The sequence below is a fragment of the Mauremys reevesii genome, linkage group 3 (assembly GCF_016161935.1).
Source record: "Mauremys reevesii isolate NIE-2019 linkage group 3, ASM1616193v1, whole genome shotgun sequence".
NCBI classification, from domain to species: domain Eukaryota; kingdom Metazoa; phylum Chordata; order Testudines; family Geoemydidae; genus Mauremys; species Mauremys reevesii.
This window is the reverse complement of record NC_052625.1, coordinates 76,940,746-76,952,889: the sequence shown is the minus strand read 5'-3', so window position 1 is coordinate 76,952,889 and position 12,144 is coordinate 76,940,746. Positions and strand designations below refer to the sequence as shown.

The following is a 12,144-nucleotide window of genomic DNA, read 5'->3' as shown; positions in this document are numbered from 1 at the left end:
TTGTGCATGCCCTGTCATCTACCCATCACTGTTCCCCAGTCCTACTTCCTTTTCCCAATTTCTCTTTTCTCTTAAAATCACGGTCTTTCCTCCTCTCTACCCCACTACAACCTGGAACTTGTGCTCTGACTATGCAGCTTCCTCCCACAGACTGTGCTGATGGAAATTTCCATACAAAAGGCTTCTTGTTTTTGAATTCTCTTCACTAGCACAGAACCCCCTGAAGCATTGCACAGCTTTGATTCCGTAGCCAGTCTCAGTGTAAATTCACACCAAACTGTTAGGAATCTTTTGCTACAGAGCAGCTGATGGTAGTTATTATCATTGTTCTGCCCACAGTAGTCTGTGGGCTTGAGTCTGTTATGCTAAAGCACTTTTAAGCCATTCTGGCTGTGCAGAGGGGCCTTTAAGTGGTCAGAAACAGCCTCCTCAGAATATTCACTACCCAGAAGGCTTCCTTGACTGGTTAGAGCTAGTATAAGGGCAGTGCACGCTCTGCTGCCCTCCATGAAGGACAAATTGGAAGTGTGGATGGAATGAATTACACTTCAGATATTATCTCTTCCTATAGTCTACAGGGGGCCATGTGAAGCAGAGTATAAGTTAGAGCAGCCCTAGTCTGCACTAAGGTAGGCTCCTGCATGGCTCCATAATGAGGAGTGCAAAGGTATTCAGCCACGTTTGTGTTCCCTGGCCCAAGTGCTGCAACGTGATCACTGAGAATCAGGCCCTGGGTCTTTATATGGTTGAATGATGGAATCTTCATGCCAGCTGACAGTTGTATGTATTGGATGTGTTTTGGTACTGGGTGCTCACCTTGCCATATAAAAGACTTAATGGGGGGGGGGGCGGAGAATGCATTTATGAGATATAGATCCTCCTTCCCTCCCCACCAAAAAACTCCCACAGCAGAGTCCAACATTTTTACTGTCATTTAAAAAAAAAAAAAAGAATAGGCCACAGAAATAAACCAACCAAGAACCTCTCCAATTTCTTTAAGAAAATGGAAGCCAAGAGGTATCTTACATTGTGAAAATGGCTGCCAACTGTGTTTTCAAGATTTACACCAACAGTATACCTAGTACTTATGAAGAGGAGCTTAAACAAATGGATATTTTTATTGTACAGATAATAGTCTAAATCTGTTACACTAGTCTACAGTGATAATGACACATGTGATGTGCCCCGAATAGGACCTAGGCTAGTGTACAGATGCATATGAAACACACACAGGGAAAAACTTTAAATTTGTTTTGGAATTTTGTGCTTGGGCTCATTCTAAATGTACATAATAATTTACATATAAGCAAAAAGGGGCAGCAATACAAGCTTATGCTATGTGGGATAGTTTAGATTTAGTTGAAATAGAATATCTGTAGGTTCACCAATGCCAGTCAGTGATACTTGACCCATAAATGATGAGTTTGGGCTGTTTCAAACAAAAATAGAATATTTTTTATTTGTATTGTGGTAGTACCTAGGAGCCCCAGTTCTGGACTGGGACCCCATTGTGCTAGGCACTGTACAAACAGAACAAAAGAGTGGTCCTTTCCCTCCAAACTTCCAGGCTAAGTAAAGTCTGAGAGCTCCTCTGAGAGACCACTGATGGAGGAGTACCTCAACACATCTGGAGTACAGCCAGGACATTAGTACTGGGGGCTGAGTCTGAAGCAGGGAGTTGGAACCCTGCTCTTTCTGTGCCTCAATTTGAAGTCCACTGTGAGTGGAACTCCAGAGTGGGAACATCCCTTCTTATTCCCCTTTATCTGCTACGGAATGTGAAGCATATGGGCAGGCTCTTGTTGATTGGTTTTATAATTATTTTGTGAGCACTGTGTCTGAGGGCACAGACAGCTGAGCAGAGGAGTGCTCTGGGAAGGTAGGTGAACTTAGCTACAAGTGGATAAAATGTTGAAGTGGTTGGTCTTGGCTCATACTTTAGAGCTGAGATCTCCTCTCCTGGATGCAATAGGGTGTCTGTAAAATTCTCTAGTTATTGAAATTCATCTGTGGATAATTTCTGTTTTTCTGTCAGTAAGCAGCCATTTCTTCAACAGCTTTTTTTTTTTTAATAACCAAAGGAAACTAAACTTCCTGTCAAATATCCCGCTGACAGCACCCTTTCGTTATACCTGAGAGGACTTGAGCTATGGCAGAGTGGCATAGGGGAGAGGCACTGCATATGCAGGTTTCAAGCTGTTCGGCTGGTATTTCTTATTGTTGGAGCAGAAAATACAGCTCAAAGTAATCTTTTCTACCAGTGAAAAGATTAAAAAACAAAACAAAAAACTGTTAAACTGTACTGATGGTGTTCTTGGTTCTATTCAAAGCCCCCTGTCTCCACTTCTTTGAGACTGGAAAAAATCATAATTCATTTACTTTTTTCTTTTGTCACAATATTTTTAACAAGCTAATTTAAACATGTATCTTTTGGAGTGATACCACATCAGATAGCCAAAAACATTGTAGCTTTTTCTGTTAATACTGTACTATGAAGGGTGGACTTTGACATTCTGTGCGAACACATTAAAATGATTTTGCAACTAATCTGAATAATAATGATTCTTTAAATATGTTTGGTCTAGAACGTTAAATTGTAAACATTTTGTTTAAGAATCCTCCTTTGAACTTGCCTTATTAGGTGGAGTGGAAGCCACATTAGATGGGGACAGCTATTCAGACTAAGACATATAACAACAGGGAAATATTTAAGCCTCATGGATGACAAGAGTCTTCTTCTTACGGACAAAGAGAAAGCTGACGTGAAATCTACAGCGTTTTGTTTTCGGTCTTCCAAGGTACAAAACAAATGCAGCATTAATGTGCCTGGCAATGTTTGATTTCTCTTCTAATGAACATTCAAATACCTTTAGGGAAAAAATAGAGAAATGAAGTGAAGCTGCTACCTACTATCCAATTGCGTTTTTATTCCTATGGGCCCCTTCTATTACCTGCTTCTGTGTTCAAGCTTTTAGTTAGCCCAGACTCAGTGCTGCACCTTAGGCTTTCTATGAACTGAATGACATTTGTCCATTCCTTGTGGCATTTATACATCTCCCACTACATGACTTAGCTGAATCCCTCCTATTTTCCTACTTTTTCACTATAAATAAGAAAATTCAGAATAATAGAATTAACTCCAAAAAGCTATATTACTTTATTTGCCTTGGGTAGTGCTGCTGCGTGGTTTTGTTACTCTGCTTACCCAGTTTTGAAAAATCTCCAGGTGTCTCTAACAATTTTTCTGGGAACTTCAGTAGTTCTTTCACTGTTTTTAGTTCATTGGGTGAAATGAGAGGCAGTTACATGATTGTTTCTTTTAAATTAAATGAAGAAATCAGTTTTATTGAATTAAACGATTTATCTGTAAATCTAATCTACATTTAGGATAGCTGAAATTATGTATTCAGCATTTTCGTTTAAAATTTTTTGTAAGTACTTCAAATTAGGGAAGTGTACATTTTTTTTGTGTGGTGGGTCAACACTTTAAAATGTGCTGTGACTCAATTTGTGTTTGCAGTTGCAACCTAATATCACTGAAAATTTTAGTTTTCCAAAATTAGTACTTTGTTAGTTACCCTTTACAATGTTTGTGTTTTGTTACAAATTTTAACCATTTTATTAATATTTCTGTGGGAATTTTCCTTAGACATTGTATAATTTCTTCCATTGTACACTCAGAGTCATAAACAACAATCAAGCACCTGAAATCGGGTATATATTTTTTTGTGTAATCTGGCGTTGGGGATTTTTGGTGGCTAGATCTGGTGGCTATAGTTTGGGTCCTCTGACAATGGCTTTCTCTCTCCCAATTAGAAAAAAACATTGTGAAAAAGAGTACTGTGACCATAGAATCCTCAAACATGGCAGGAAAAACAGTGAAATCCTGTTTATGCAGAATTCTTAGGGGAATGCTCAAAAGCTTCAGATAAATGATGATTTGGGTGGAAGGGAAGCTAGCTTGTGGGCTTTGAAAAAGTTACACTCTAATTTGAGATCCTCATCTCTGCTCTTGCCCCTTTTTGCCACTCTAGACAGAGAAAAGGGTACTGTGGTCTGATCCTGTATTCCTTACATGGGCAGAAATTCCATTTACAGTAGTTTAGTAGAAGGTACACCTGTAGGTAGGCTTCAGCCTAGGGAATACTTCATGTGTCTTGATTAGTTAAAGTACTCTGCTTATTGAGGCATTTTAATCTTTGAGTTTCTAAAGTTTATACCATCCAATTTCTTGAGAGCTACTTCCTTTATTTTTAATCCCAGTGTTCAGTAAACTTGTACCAATTGTTATGAATGCAGAGTTTAGAGTCTGCCTGGTAACAGTTAGTAGTGGTTTTTAAGCTATTATTTGAGAGGCAACCCAAGTTTTAGAATCTTTGGAGGCCTCAGGCCAAACGTTTTGATAATCTGTTAAAGAGGAGCATTTATCATTATTACTGTTACTGAAAGGCAAGACTGTGGCCCATTTTGTGTGCTGCCTGAAGAGAGCAGTGGGGGTGTAACATGTTCTCTTGTGCTTGTGTTGACTATTACTGCTTCCTGGCAGCAGGGGGAAATCAGTTCCTCATATTTTACATCCTCCACCACTTCATGTAGGTGTGTTGAAAAGAGTCATAACTAGGAAAAATCTGGAATCTGTCTGTCTAATTATAGTGGCCAATTGGGGAACATATGCTCCAGCTAGTATAGTTGTGGCACAATTTACTCCTTCCCAGGAGCAGTGGGATGAATAGAAGGCGATTGTGACTCTCCTAGTCAGTCTCCTTCTTGGGCTGCTTCAGGAATAGCCCAACAACCTGCTGGAAAAGTCACATTGGGAGATGACCTCTGACTTGATGTTAATTTTGTGATTATCAAATTTTAGACCAAAATCAGACCATTTTAACGATAGACTGTGGAAGAGCTTGGGGAGAGACCATAGGGCGTCTGCACTTAATTGCTGAAAATGAATTCATTACACTTGGTTTGCAACTCAGAACTTGTTAAATTAGTGTCATGTTTTGCTGTGAAATAGAGTTGTCAGGCCTCAGATTTAGCAGTAGGGGAAAAATTAACCCAAAGTTTACAGATATCTTGCTCTTCAGTAACAAACTTAAGTATGGTCAAATCATAGCTGTCCCAGAATGAGCTCTTTAAGGAGGGAAGTCTGGAGTGTCTTTCCCCTGAATCAGAGGGGTAGCCATGTTAGTCTGGATCTGTAAAAGCAGCAAAGAATCCTGTGGCACCTTATAGACTAACAGACGTTTTGCAGCATGAGCTTTCGTGGGTGAATACCCACTTCGTCGGATGCAAGACGAATGCCCATGGAGAAAGCAGCTGTAATTTTGCTTTGTGCTCATGGGCTTGTAATACATTCCTTCTGAGCTGACTTGTATCTGGGCATGGCCTTGACTACCTCTACAGTGACAAACATCAGCAGGAGGAATATGTCAGGAGAGCCAACTAATTTTTCCTACAGGTGCAGCAAGTCCTGTTCACCCTCACTCCAGTGTTTCTTTGGTTATAATGCCTCCTTCCACAACCTCTGAGGTACACATCTGTGCCTCTGCGGGTAATAACTAATTGCAAGCACAATTGAGAAAGCACTGTTAAGGCTTGTGTCATGAAATAAACACAAAATGTATGGGAGTATTTACAGTTTAGACATGAGGATCCAGTTTTGATTGACAGAAGGAACTGAAGAAAAGAATAAACAGATCAGAATATTCTCTCCTATTAATGTTCTTTAAACATCTCAGCAAAATAAAGAAATGTGATGCCCAAAACTTCATCACACATTAAATAGTTAGAATTTTAATTTGAAAATTGATATTGTGAACAGCAAACAGCATTTTCACATGGGAAGGATTATTTTCTAGGTGTTTAATCAATTATACATTTGAATAATAATGATCATTGTTAAATAAAACAGAAATAAAATGCATTAGGTTTTTAAAATAGTTTATTTCTTCTTTTAAATTTACAACCATTTCTCCTCCTCCTATACCTGGGCCACCAATATATGTGAGATACTGTCCAAACCATTTAGTTCTGATCCATATGTAAAATTCGCAGGCATTCAGATCAGTGGATTTGTTTTATGCCCATTTATGTATCTACATTTTTGTCAGTTCCCTCTCTTTCTTTCTTTAATATTTCTCACAAACAATTGTTTGAGGTCAGTAATTCAAACCAATACTGATGCAGAATTCAGTAATCGTCAACTGTTTCATATCTGTTTATGGGCTGCTGAATGCCATAACTGTATCTTTTAATGTAGTTTGGGAATATGCAACTATCCTCTACTAACAAAGGATGACAGATTCAAGACTAATGGGAATTTCTCCTATTTACTGTGTGAGGTTGGTCAATTCTGTAGCTTTTAGCACCGGCTTGGGGAAGCTGTACAATGAACATAGTCAAAGGGCACAGACATAGTCAAAGGGATAATCTCAAGTTTTCAGAGGGGGCACATTTTAAATAGTTTGTCCTGATGTTTTAAAAATCATATTTTTTTCCCATACAAAAGTCTCTTCTTTTTCTCTCATTAACTTTTAAACACCCCCAGATTTTTGAGTGGGCTGAAATATGTCAATTTTAATAAAATGCTGCATTATGATACACTTGTAAGTATTACGCATCCAGTCTGACTCTCTTTTTAAAAAAGCTTAGGAAATCCATTAAAATGTCACTTGAAAACACAAGTCATACTTTAGCTTTTTATTCATTGACATCTGATAGAATGTCAATGTCAAAGAAATGCCACAAAAATTACAGGAAGGGGATGATGATAAAGGGTAAAATTCCAAGAGTAAAACTTAATTATGTGAATCTTTAATATGCATATTGCACAGGCACTATCTAGAAATATTGAAGTAAAACATACTTTCAAGTCTAAGTAGGTTGAATCATGCACATTCAACACTGATATTAAGATACAATTCTATTATGTTAGCCTTTAAAAATACAAAGTGGTGTGCACAGAAAAAGACCTGTATTTATGATTATGTCCTTTTGAGGAGAGTTGTTCACCTGGCTCAATTTTGGAAGATTCTGTTAGAATTGTTCAAACTAAAATTGTCCGGTTAAGATGGGTTTCTGGTTGCTTTACTTCACTGGAGTGGAGCATACTAGTGAATTCAGTTCTTTGTATTCTGATTTAATGAATGGAGTGTGAAGAATTCTGAACTTTAGCGTCCTTTAGAAGTTGGTGTGCTGACAATGTCACAAGTGTGATCTCAGTAGGGTGGAGATATAACTATGCAGAGCTCTTGCTTTATAACTGTAATAAAGTTAATCACACTGGGGAAAATGTCCAGTTATTGGGGGGAGGCGGGGGATAGCATGTGATCATGTAATGAAGGGCTGTATCATTACAGATAACGTGGCATGGGGTCCTTCACAATGTGGAGATTGTCCCAGCATGCATCATACCACTACCAAATCATAGTGTGATAATTGCAGCCTTTTCTTAGACAGCAATCCTCTCTGATGAGCTGGTTTATATTAAATCATATGATGAGTCCTCTGAACCTGTTTAAACTGTCTGCGTATGTATTATAGGGTGACCAGATGTCCCGATTTTATAGGGACAGTCCTGATTTTTGGGTCTTTTTCTTATATAGTCTCCCATTACTGCCCACCCCCCTGTCCCGATTTTTTGATGTCTGGTCACCCTAAAGTATTACCAGGAAGGCATCGTCCTGCTCTGACTTTCCCTGGAGCACCCTCCAGTTTCCTGTTACCCTCATGTGCAGCCCAGCACACAACTACCTCCTCCTTTTTCCATGCTACTTCCACTTTCCCCTATACCTATGCCTCCTCTCACTATCTCCTCCTTTCCAGTTTCCCATCTACCACAATCCATCTTTCACTCCCTTGCTTTCCTAGCCTCTATATTCTTCACACAACAACATGCTGTCTATAGAATTCCAAATACTATACAATTGATATAGGAATGACCTATCTGGGGCAATACCTGATGGTCCCAGAGTGCCTTGTAACACTGATTACAATTTATGTGTTTCAGCTCATTCTAAACAAAAACTTGACTTGTTAGTTGCCAAGGAATGTTCTTTGGATTGGGGTGGGGACTGAGATCCTGCTTTTCACATTGTTAGCATGCAACTTTATAGAGTAAGTGAATGATGTTAACCGTAGTTGTAGCTTCCATTCCACCTCAGCTATATTCTAGCCATGTCTTTATTTTCTATAACAATTTCATATTTGTTAAAGAAAGTACTGAATATTTTAATTTAAACTTTCAATTCCCTTTCCATATATATCATGTTAAGATGATACTTTACAGAATACATTTATTAACACACATTTTGAATTAACAAAACAATGCACTGAGTGTTATAATGCCCTATATTAGTAGGGACAAATGTAAATGTATTTTTTTCTACCATAGTTACCCATGTTCAGTTGAGACCTGTCCTCTTTATAATACACCTCTACCCTGATAGAACGTGACCCGATATAACACGAATTCGGATATAATGCAGTAAAGCCCCGCTGCTTTACCGCATTATATCCAAATTTCGTGTGAAGCCACGGGCCCTTTAAATCACCGCCCAAGCCCCGTTGCCAGAGCTCCGGCGGTGATTTAAAGGGCCTGCGGCTCCCCACAGCAGCTGGAGCTCCAGGCCCTTTAAATCCCCGCCGGGGCTCTGGCAGCCTTGCTGGGGCGGTGATTTAAAGGGCCTAGGGCTCTGGCCACTGAGGGGAGCCCCGGGCCCTTTAAATCCCAATCCAAGCTCCGCTGATGGAGCGCCGGTGGTGATTTAAAGGGCCCGGTGCTCCCCGCAGCGGCTGGAGCACTGGACCCTTTAAATCACTGCTGGGGAAGCCGGTCCAGTCCGGCACGGCGTACCAGCTCCTGTCAGTACGCCATACCGGACCAAACCCGATATAACCCAGTCTCAGCTATAAGGCGGTGAGATTTTTTGGCTCCCGAGGACTGCATTATATTGAGGTAGAGGTGTACTGCTTTTATCTGTTTCTGGACATCAGAACCTGACACGGCCACTCTTTCAAATTGTGTTTTTGTTGGAGTGTTCCACCTCTTGTCCACAGGAGAGAGACAAAAACTTCCTATGCTTAAAGTCTGTAGTAAAGTCTTAGGGAGGCTGAACTGAAAAAGACAATTTTAGACTGTGGAAGTACAGAATACTAACATGGATAAACGCCTCTAGTTAAAAAAGACAAGTGCTTTTTGGCAATTCAGAAGCTTGAAATCAGTTTTTTATTTGTTCAAGTAACAGTGAGACCTAATGTGGTGATTATTGCATCAGTATTTGCACACAACTTGCTACCTTGCCTGCCGTGTGGAGAACGGGGTTTCCAGCGCCAGAGCTTTCACCTTTAAAGCCTCCCGCCCTTACATTCTAAGGGGGTGAATCAGTGCTGCAAAGCTGACTAACACCACCTTTTTGCAGCAGTTTCTGACCTTGTTTCCCCCCCAGCCCCATAAAGCACTACTGCCTTCCTCCAGCAAGCCTGGACAACGGCCCCCCTGCTTACAGTGCAAGGCAGTCGTAACATTGGGACCTAATGTGGTGATTCTTGCATCAGTATTTGCACACAACTTCCTAAGCTTTTGCATTTTTACATGTTTGTTATTGCCACGTGTTTGTATTACATTTTAATATAATGTAATGTAGTACAACACTAAGATAAATGATATGAACAAATAATATATCTATAGCAAACACCCATGAATTAACGAGTTAGAAATATATTTCTACAATCAGTATCAGATGCATGAACAAATCAACTATTACAATATATCAAATAATTAGAAGAAGAAAATAATTTAAATCATCTCAGGAATTCAAACAGAGCAGGATTAGCATCTGCATCAAAAGCAATTTAATAAAATGAATCAATGAATATATTTTCTTAGGATGCCTAATGTTACCAAACTTAAGTGTAAGAATTCTCTGTGAACAATAATTTAGAACTTATTTCAAGTGCTTCAAAATGCATTTATAATTTTTGTAGGCGGTAGAAATCCAGTCATATTTGTGAACAAGAACTTTCTGCTAATACTCATGACTACTCCATTTTCATAAGCAGTGCATTGCAAATCCCTCACTAAATTGAGGTTTTTCTCTTTAGTTCAAGACAAACATCTCCTGACAGCCTTCACTAGCAAGCTGCCTTTCCAGACTGCTGCTGTTGCTATGCTAGAACCATTCTAGTCATTCCCAAAGTGTTGGTGTGAAAGGGTGGAACAGCCACGAAAAGGTTAACAGCTACCAGCCTATCACATGACTCTGCAGGGGCTTGAAGGAAGGGGCGTGTCCTCTTTGTAGCTGAGCAAGGCTAGGGAAAGATCTTTGGAGACTGCAGCTGGTGTTGGTCAGGGGAATCACTTTGTTCTGTGTTGTTCAGGTTTTTGTGTTTAAATAATACGTTGTGCCCACCAGCTTACACTTGGTGAAGAATACATACAAACAGTTACTACAGCCTGAAGACAGAAATAGATAGATAGGCCCTGTTGAAATGGCTGGGGAAACAATGTCAACCACTGTAGTAGCTGCAGCAGCTCTTGGTACAGAAGCAACAACACAACAAGTACAAGCAGCAACAATAGCCTCAATTGCAGCAACAGCAGTTCTTCTGGAACTCTCAGATGAGGGTGATGCCTTGTTTACTTCTGTATGGGGGAGGATTTCTTCACTAAGGATATGTCTACACTACGAAATGAGGTCGATTTAATAGAAGTTGATTTTTAGAAATCGATTTGATACAGTCGATTGTGTGTGTCCCCACTAAGCGCATTAAGTCAGTGGTGTATGTCCACAGTACCGAGGCTAGCATCGACTTTCGGAGCATTGCACTGTGGTAGCTATCCCACAGTTCCCGCAGTCTCCGCTGCCCATTGGAATTCTGTGTTGAGCTCCCAATGCCTGATGGGGCAAAAACATTGTCGCGGGTGGTTCTGGGTACATGTCGTCAGGCCCCTCTCTCTACTTTCCTCCCTCCTCCGTGAAAGCAATGGCAAAAAATTGTTTCTCGCCTTTTTTTCCTGGGTTGCCATGCAGAAGACATACCACGGCAAGCATGGAGCCCACTCAGCTCACTGTCACCGTATATCTCTTGGGTGCTGCTGGCAGACGCAGTACTGCATTGCTACACAGCAGCATCCTCTTGCCTTGCCTTGCGGATGGCAGATGGTGCAATACGACTGCTAGCAATCATCGTCGTCCTGTGAGTGCTCCTGGCTGACCTTGGTGAGGTCGGTCGCGGGCGCCTGGACAAAAATGGGAATGACTCCAGGTCATTCTCTTCTTTAAGTTTCGTCTAATGGAGATTCAGTCCTGCCTGGAATATCATGCCAGCTGGAGGCTTCTGCATCAGGCTGCTCTCCCAGTTGGCAGCATCTACCCCAGCCTACCCCTTGCTCCCATGGCTCATGAAGCCTGGACAGTAGTAAGGAGCAGTTCAGCTATAGGCTGAGCAAGTGCATAATGGTGGTAGAATGTGCCTTTGGATGTTTAAAAGATTGCTGGTGCAGTTTACTGACTTGATTAGACGTCAGCGAAACCAATATTCCCATTGTTAATACTGCTTGCTGTGTGCTCCACAATATCTGTGAGTAAGGGGGAGACGTTTATGGCGGGGTGGGAGGTTGAGGCAAATCGCTTGGCCGCTGATTACATGCAGCCAGACACCAGGGTGGTTAGACGAGCACAGCAGGGTGCACTGTGCATCAGAGAAGCTTTGAAAAACAGTTTTATGACTGGCTAGGCTACGGCGTGAAAGTTCTGTTTGTTTCTCCTTGATGAAAACCTGCCCCCTTGGTTCACTCTACTTCTCTGCAAGCCAACTGCCCTCCCCTCCCTTCCCCTCTTTGATCTCCATTTGCAGAGGCAATAAAGTCATTGTTGTTTCAGATTCATGCATTCCTTATTAATTTGTCACACAAATGGGGGGATAACTGCCAAGGTAGCCCGGGAGGGGTGGGAAAGGAGGGAAGCACAGGGGTAGATGTAGGGGCACCACCTAGAATGGCATGCAGCTCATCATAGAAGTGGCATGTCTGGGGCTCTGACCCGGAGCGGCTGTTTGCCTCTCTGGTTCTTTGGTAGGCTTCATGCGGCACTACTGCGAGTCCCTGTTATAACCTCTATCCATCATGGCCTTGGAGATTTTTTT

At 41.0% G+C, this 12,144-nt stretch overlaps 1 protein-coding gene across 1 annotated transcript in view; it reads left to right on the top strand.

Annotated features, from left to right (window-relative positions):
* RYR2 (ryanodine receptor 2) overlaps positions 1–12,144 on the top strand; it is a 697,632-nt gene that overhangs the window by 301,493 nt on the left and 383,995 nt on the right. Inside the window, exon 12 of the mRNA XM_039529228.1 lies at positions 2,642–2,798. Within this exon, the coding sequence (XP_039385162.1) occupies positions 2,642–2,798 (157 nt within the window). The remainder of the gene's footprint in view (positions 1–2,641; positions 2,799–12,144) is intronic.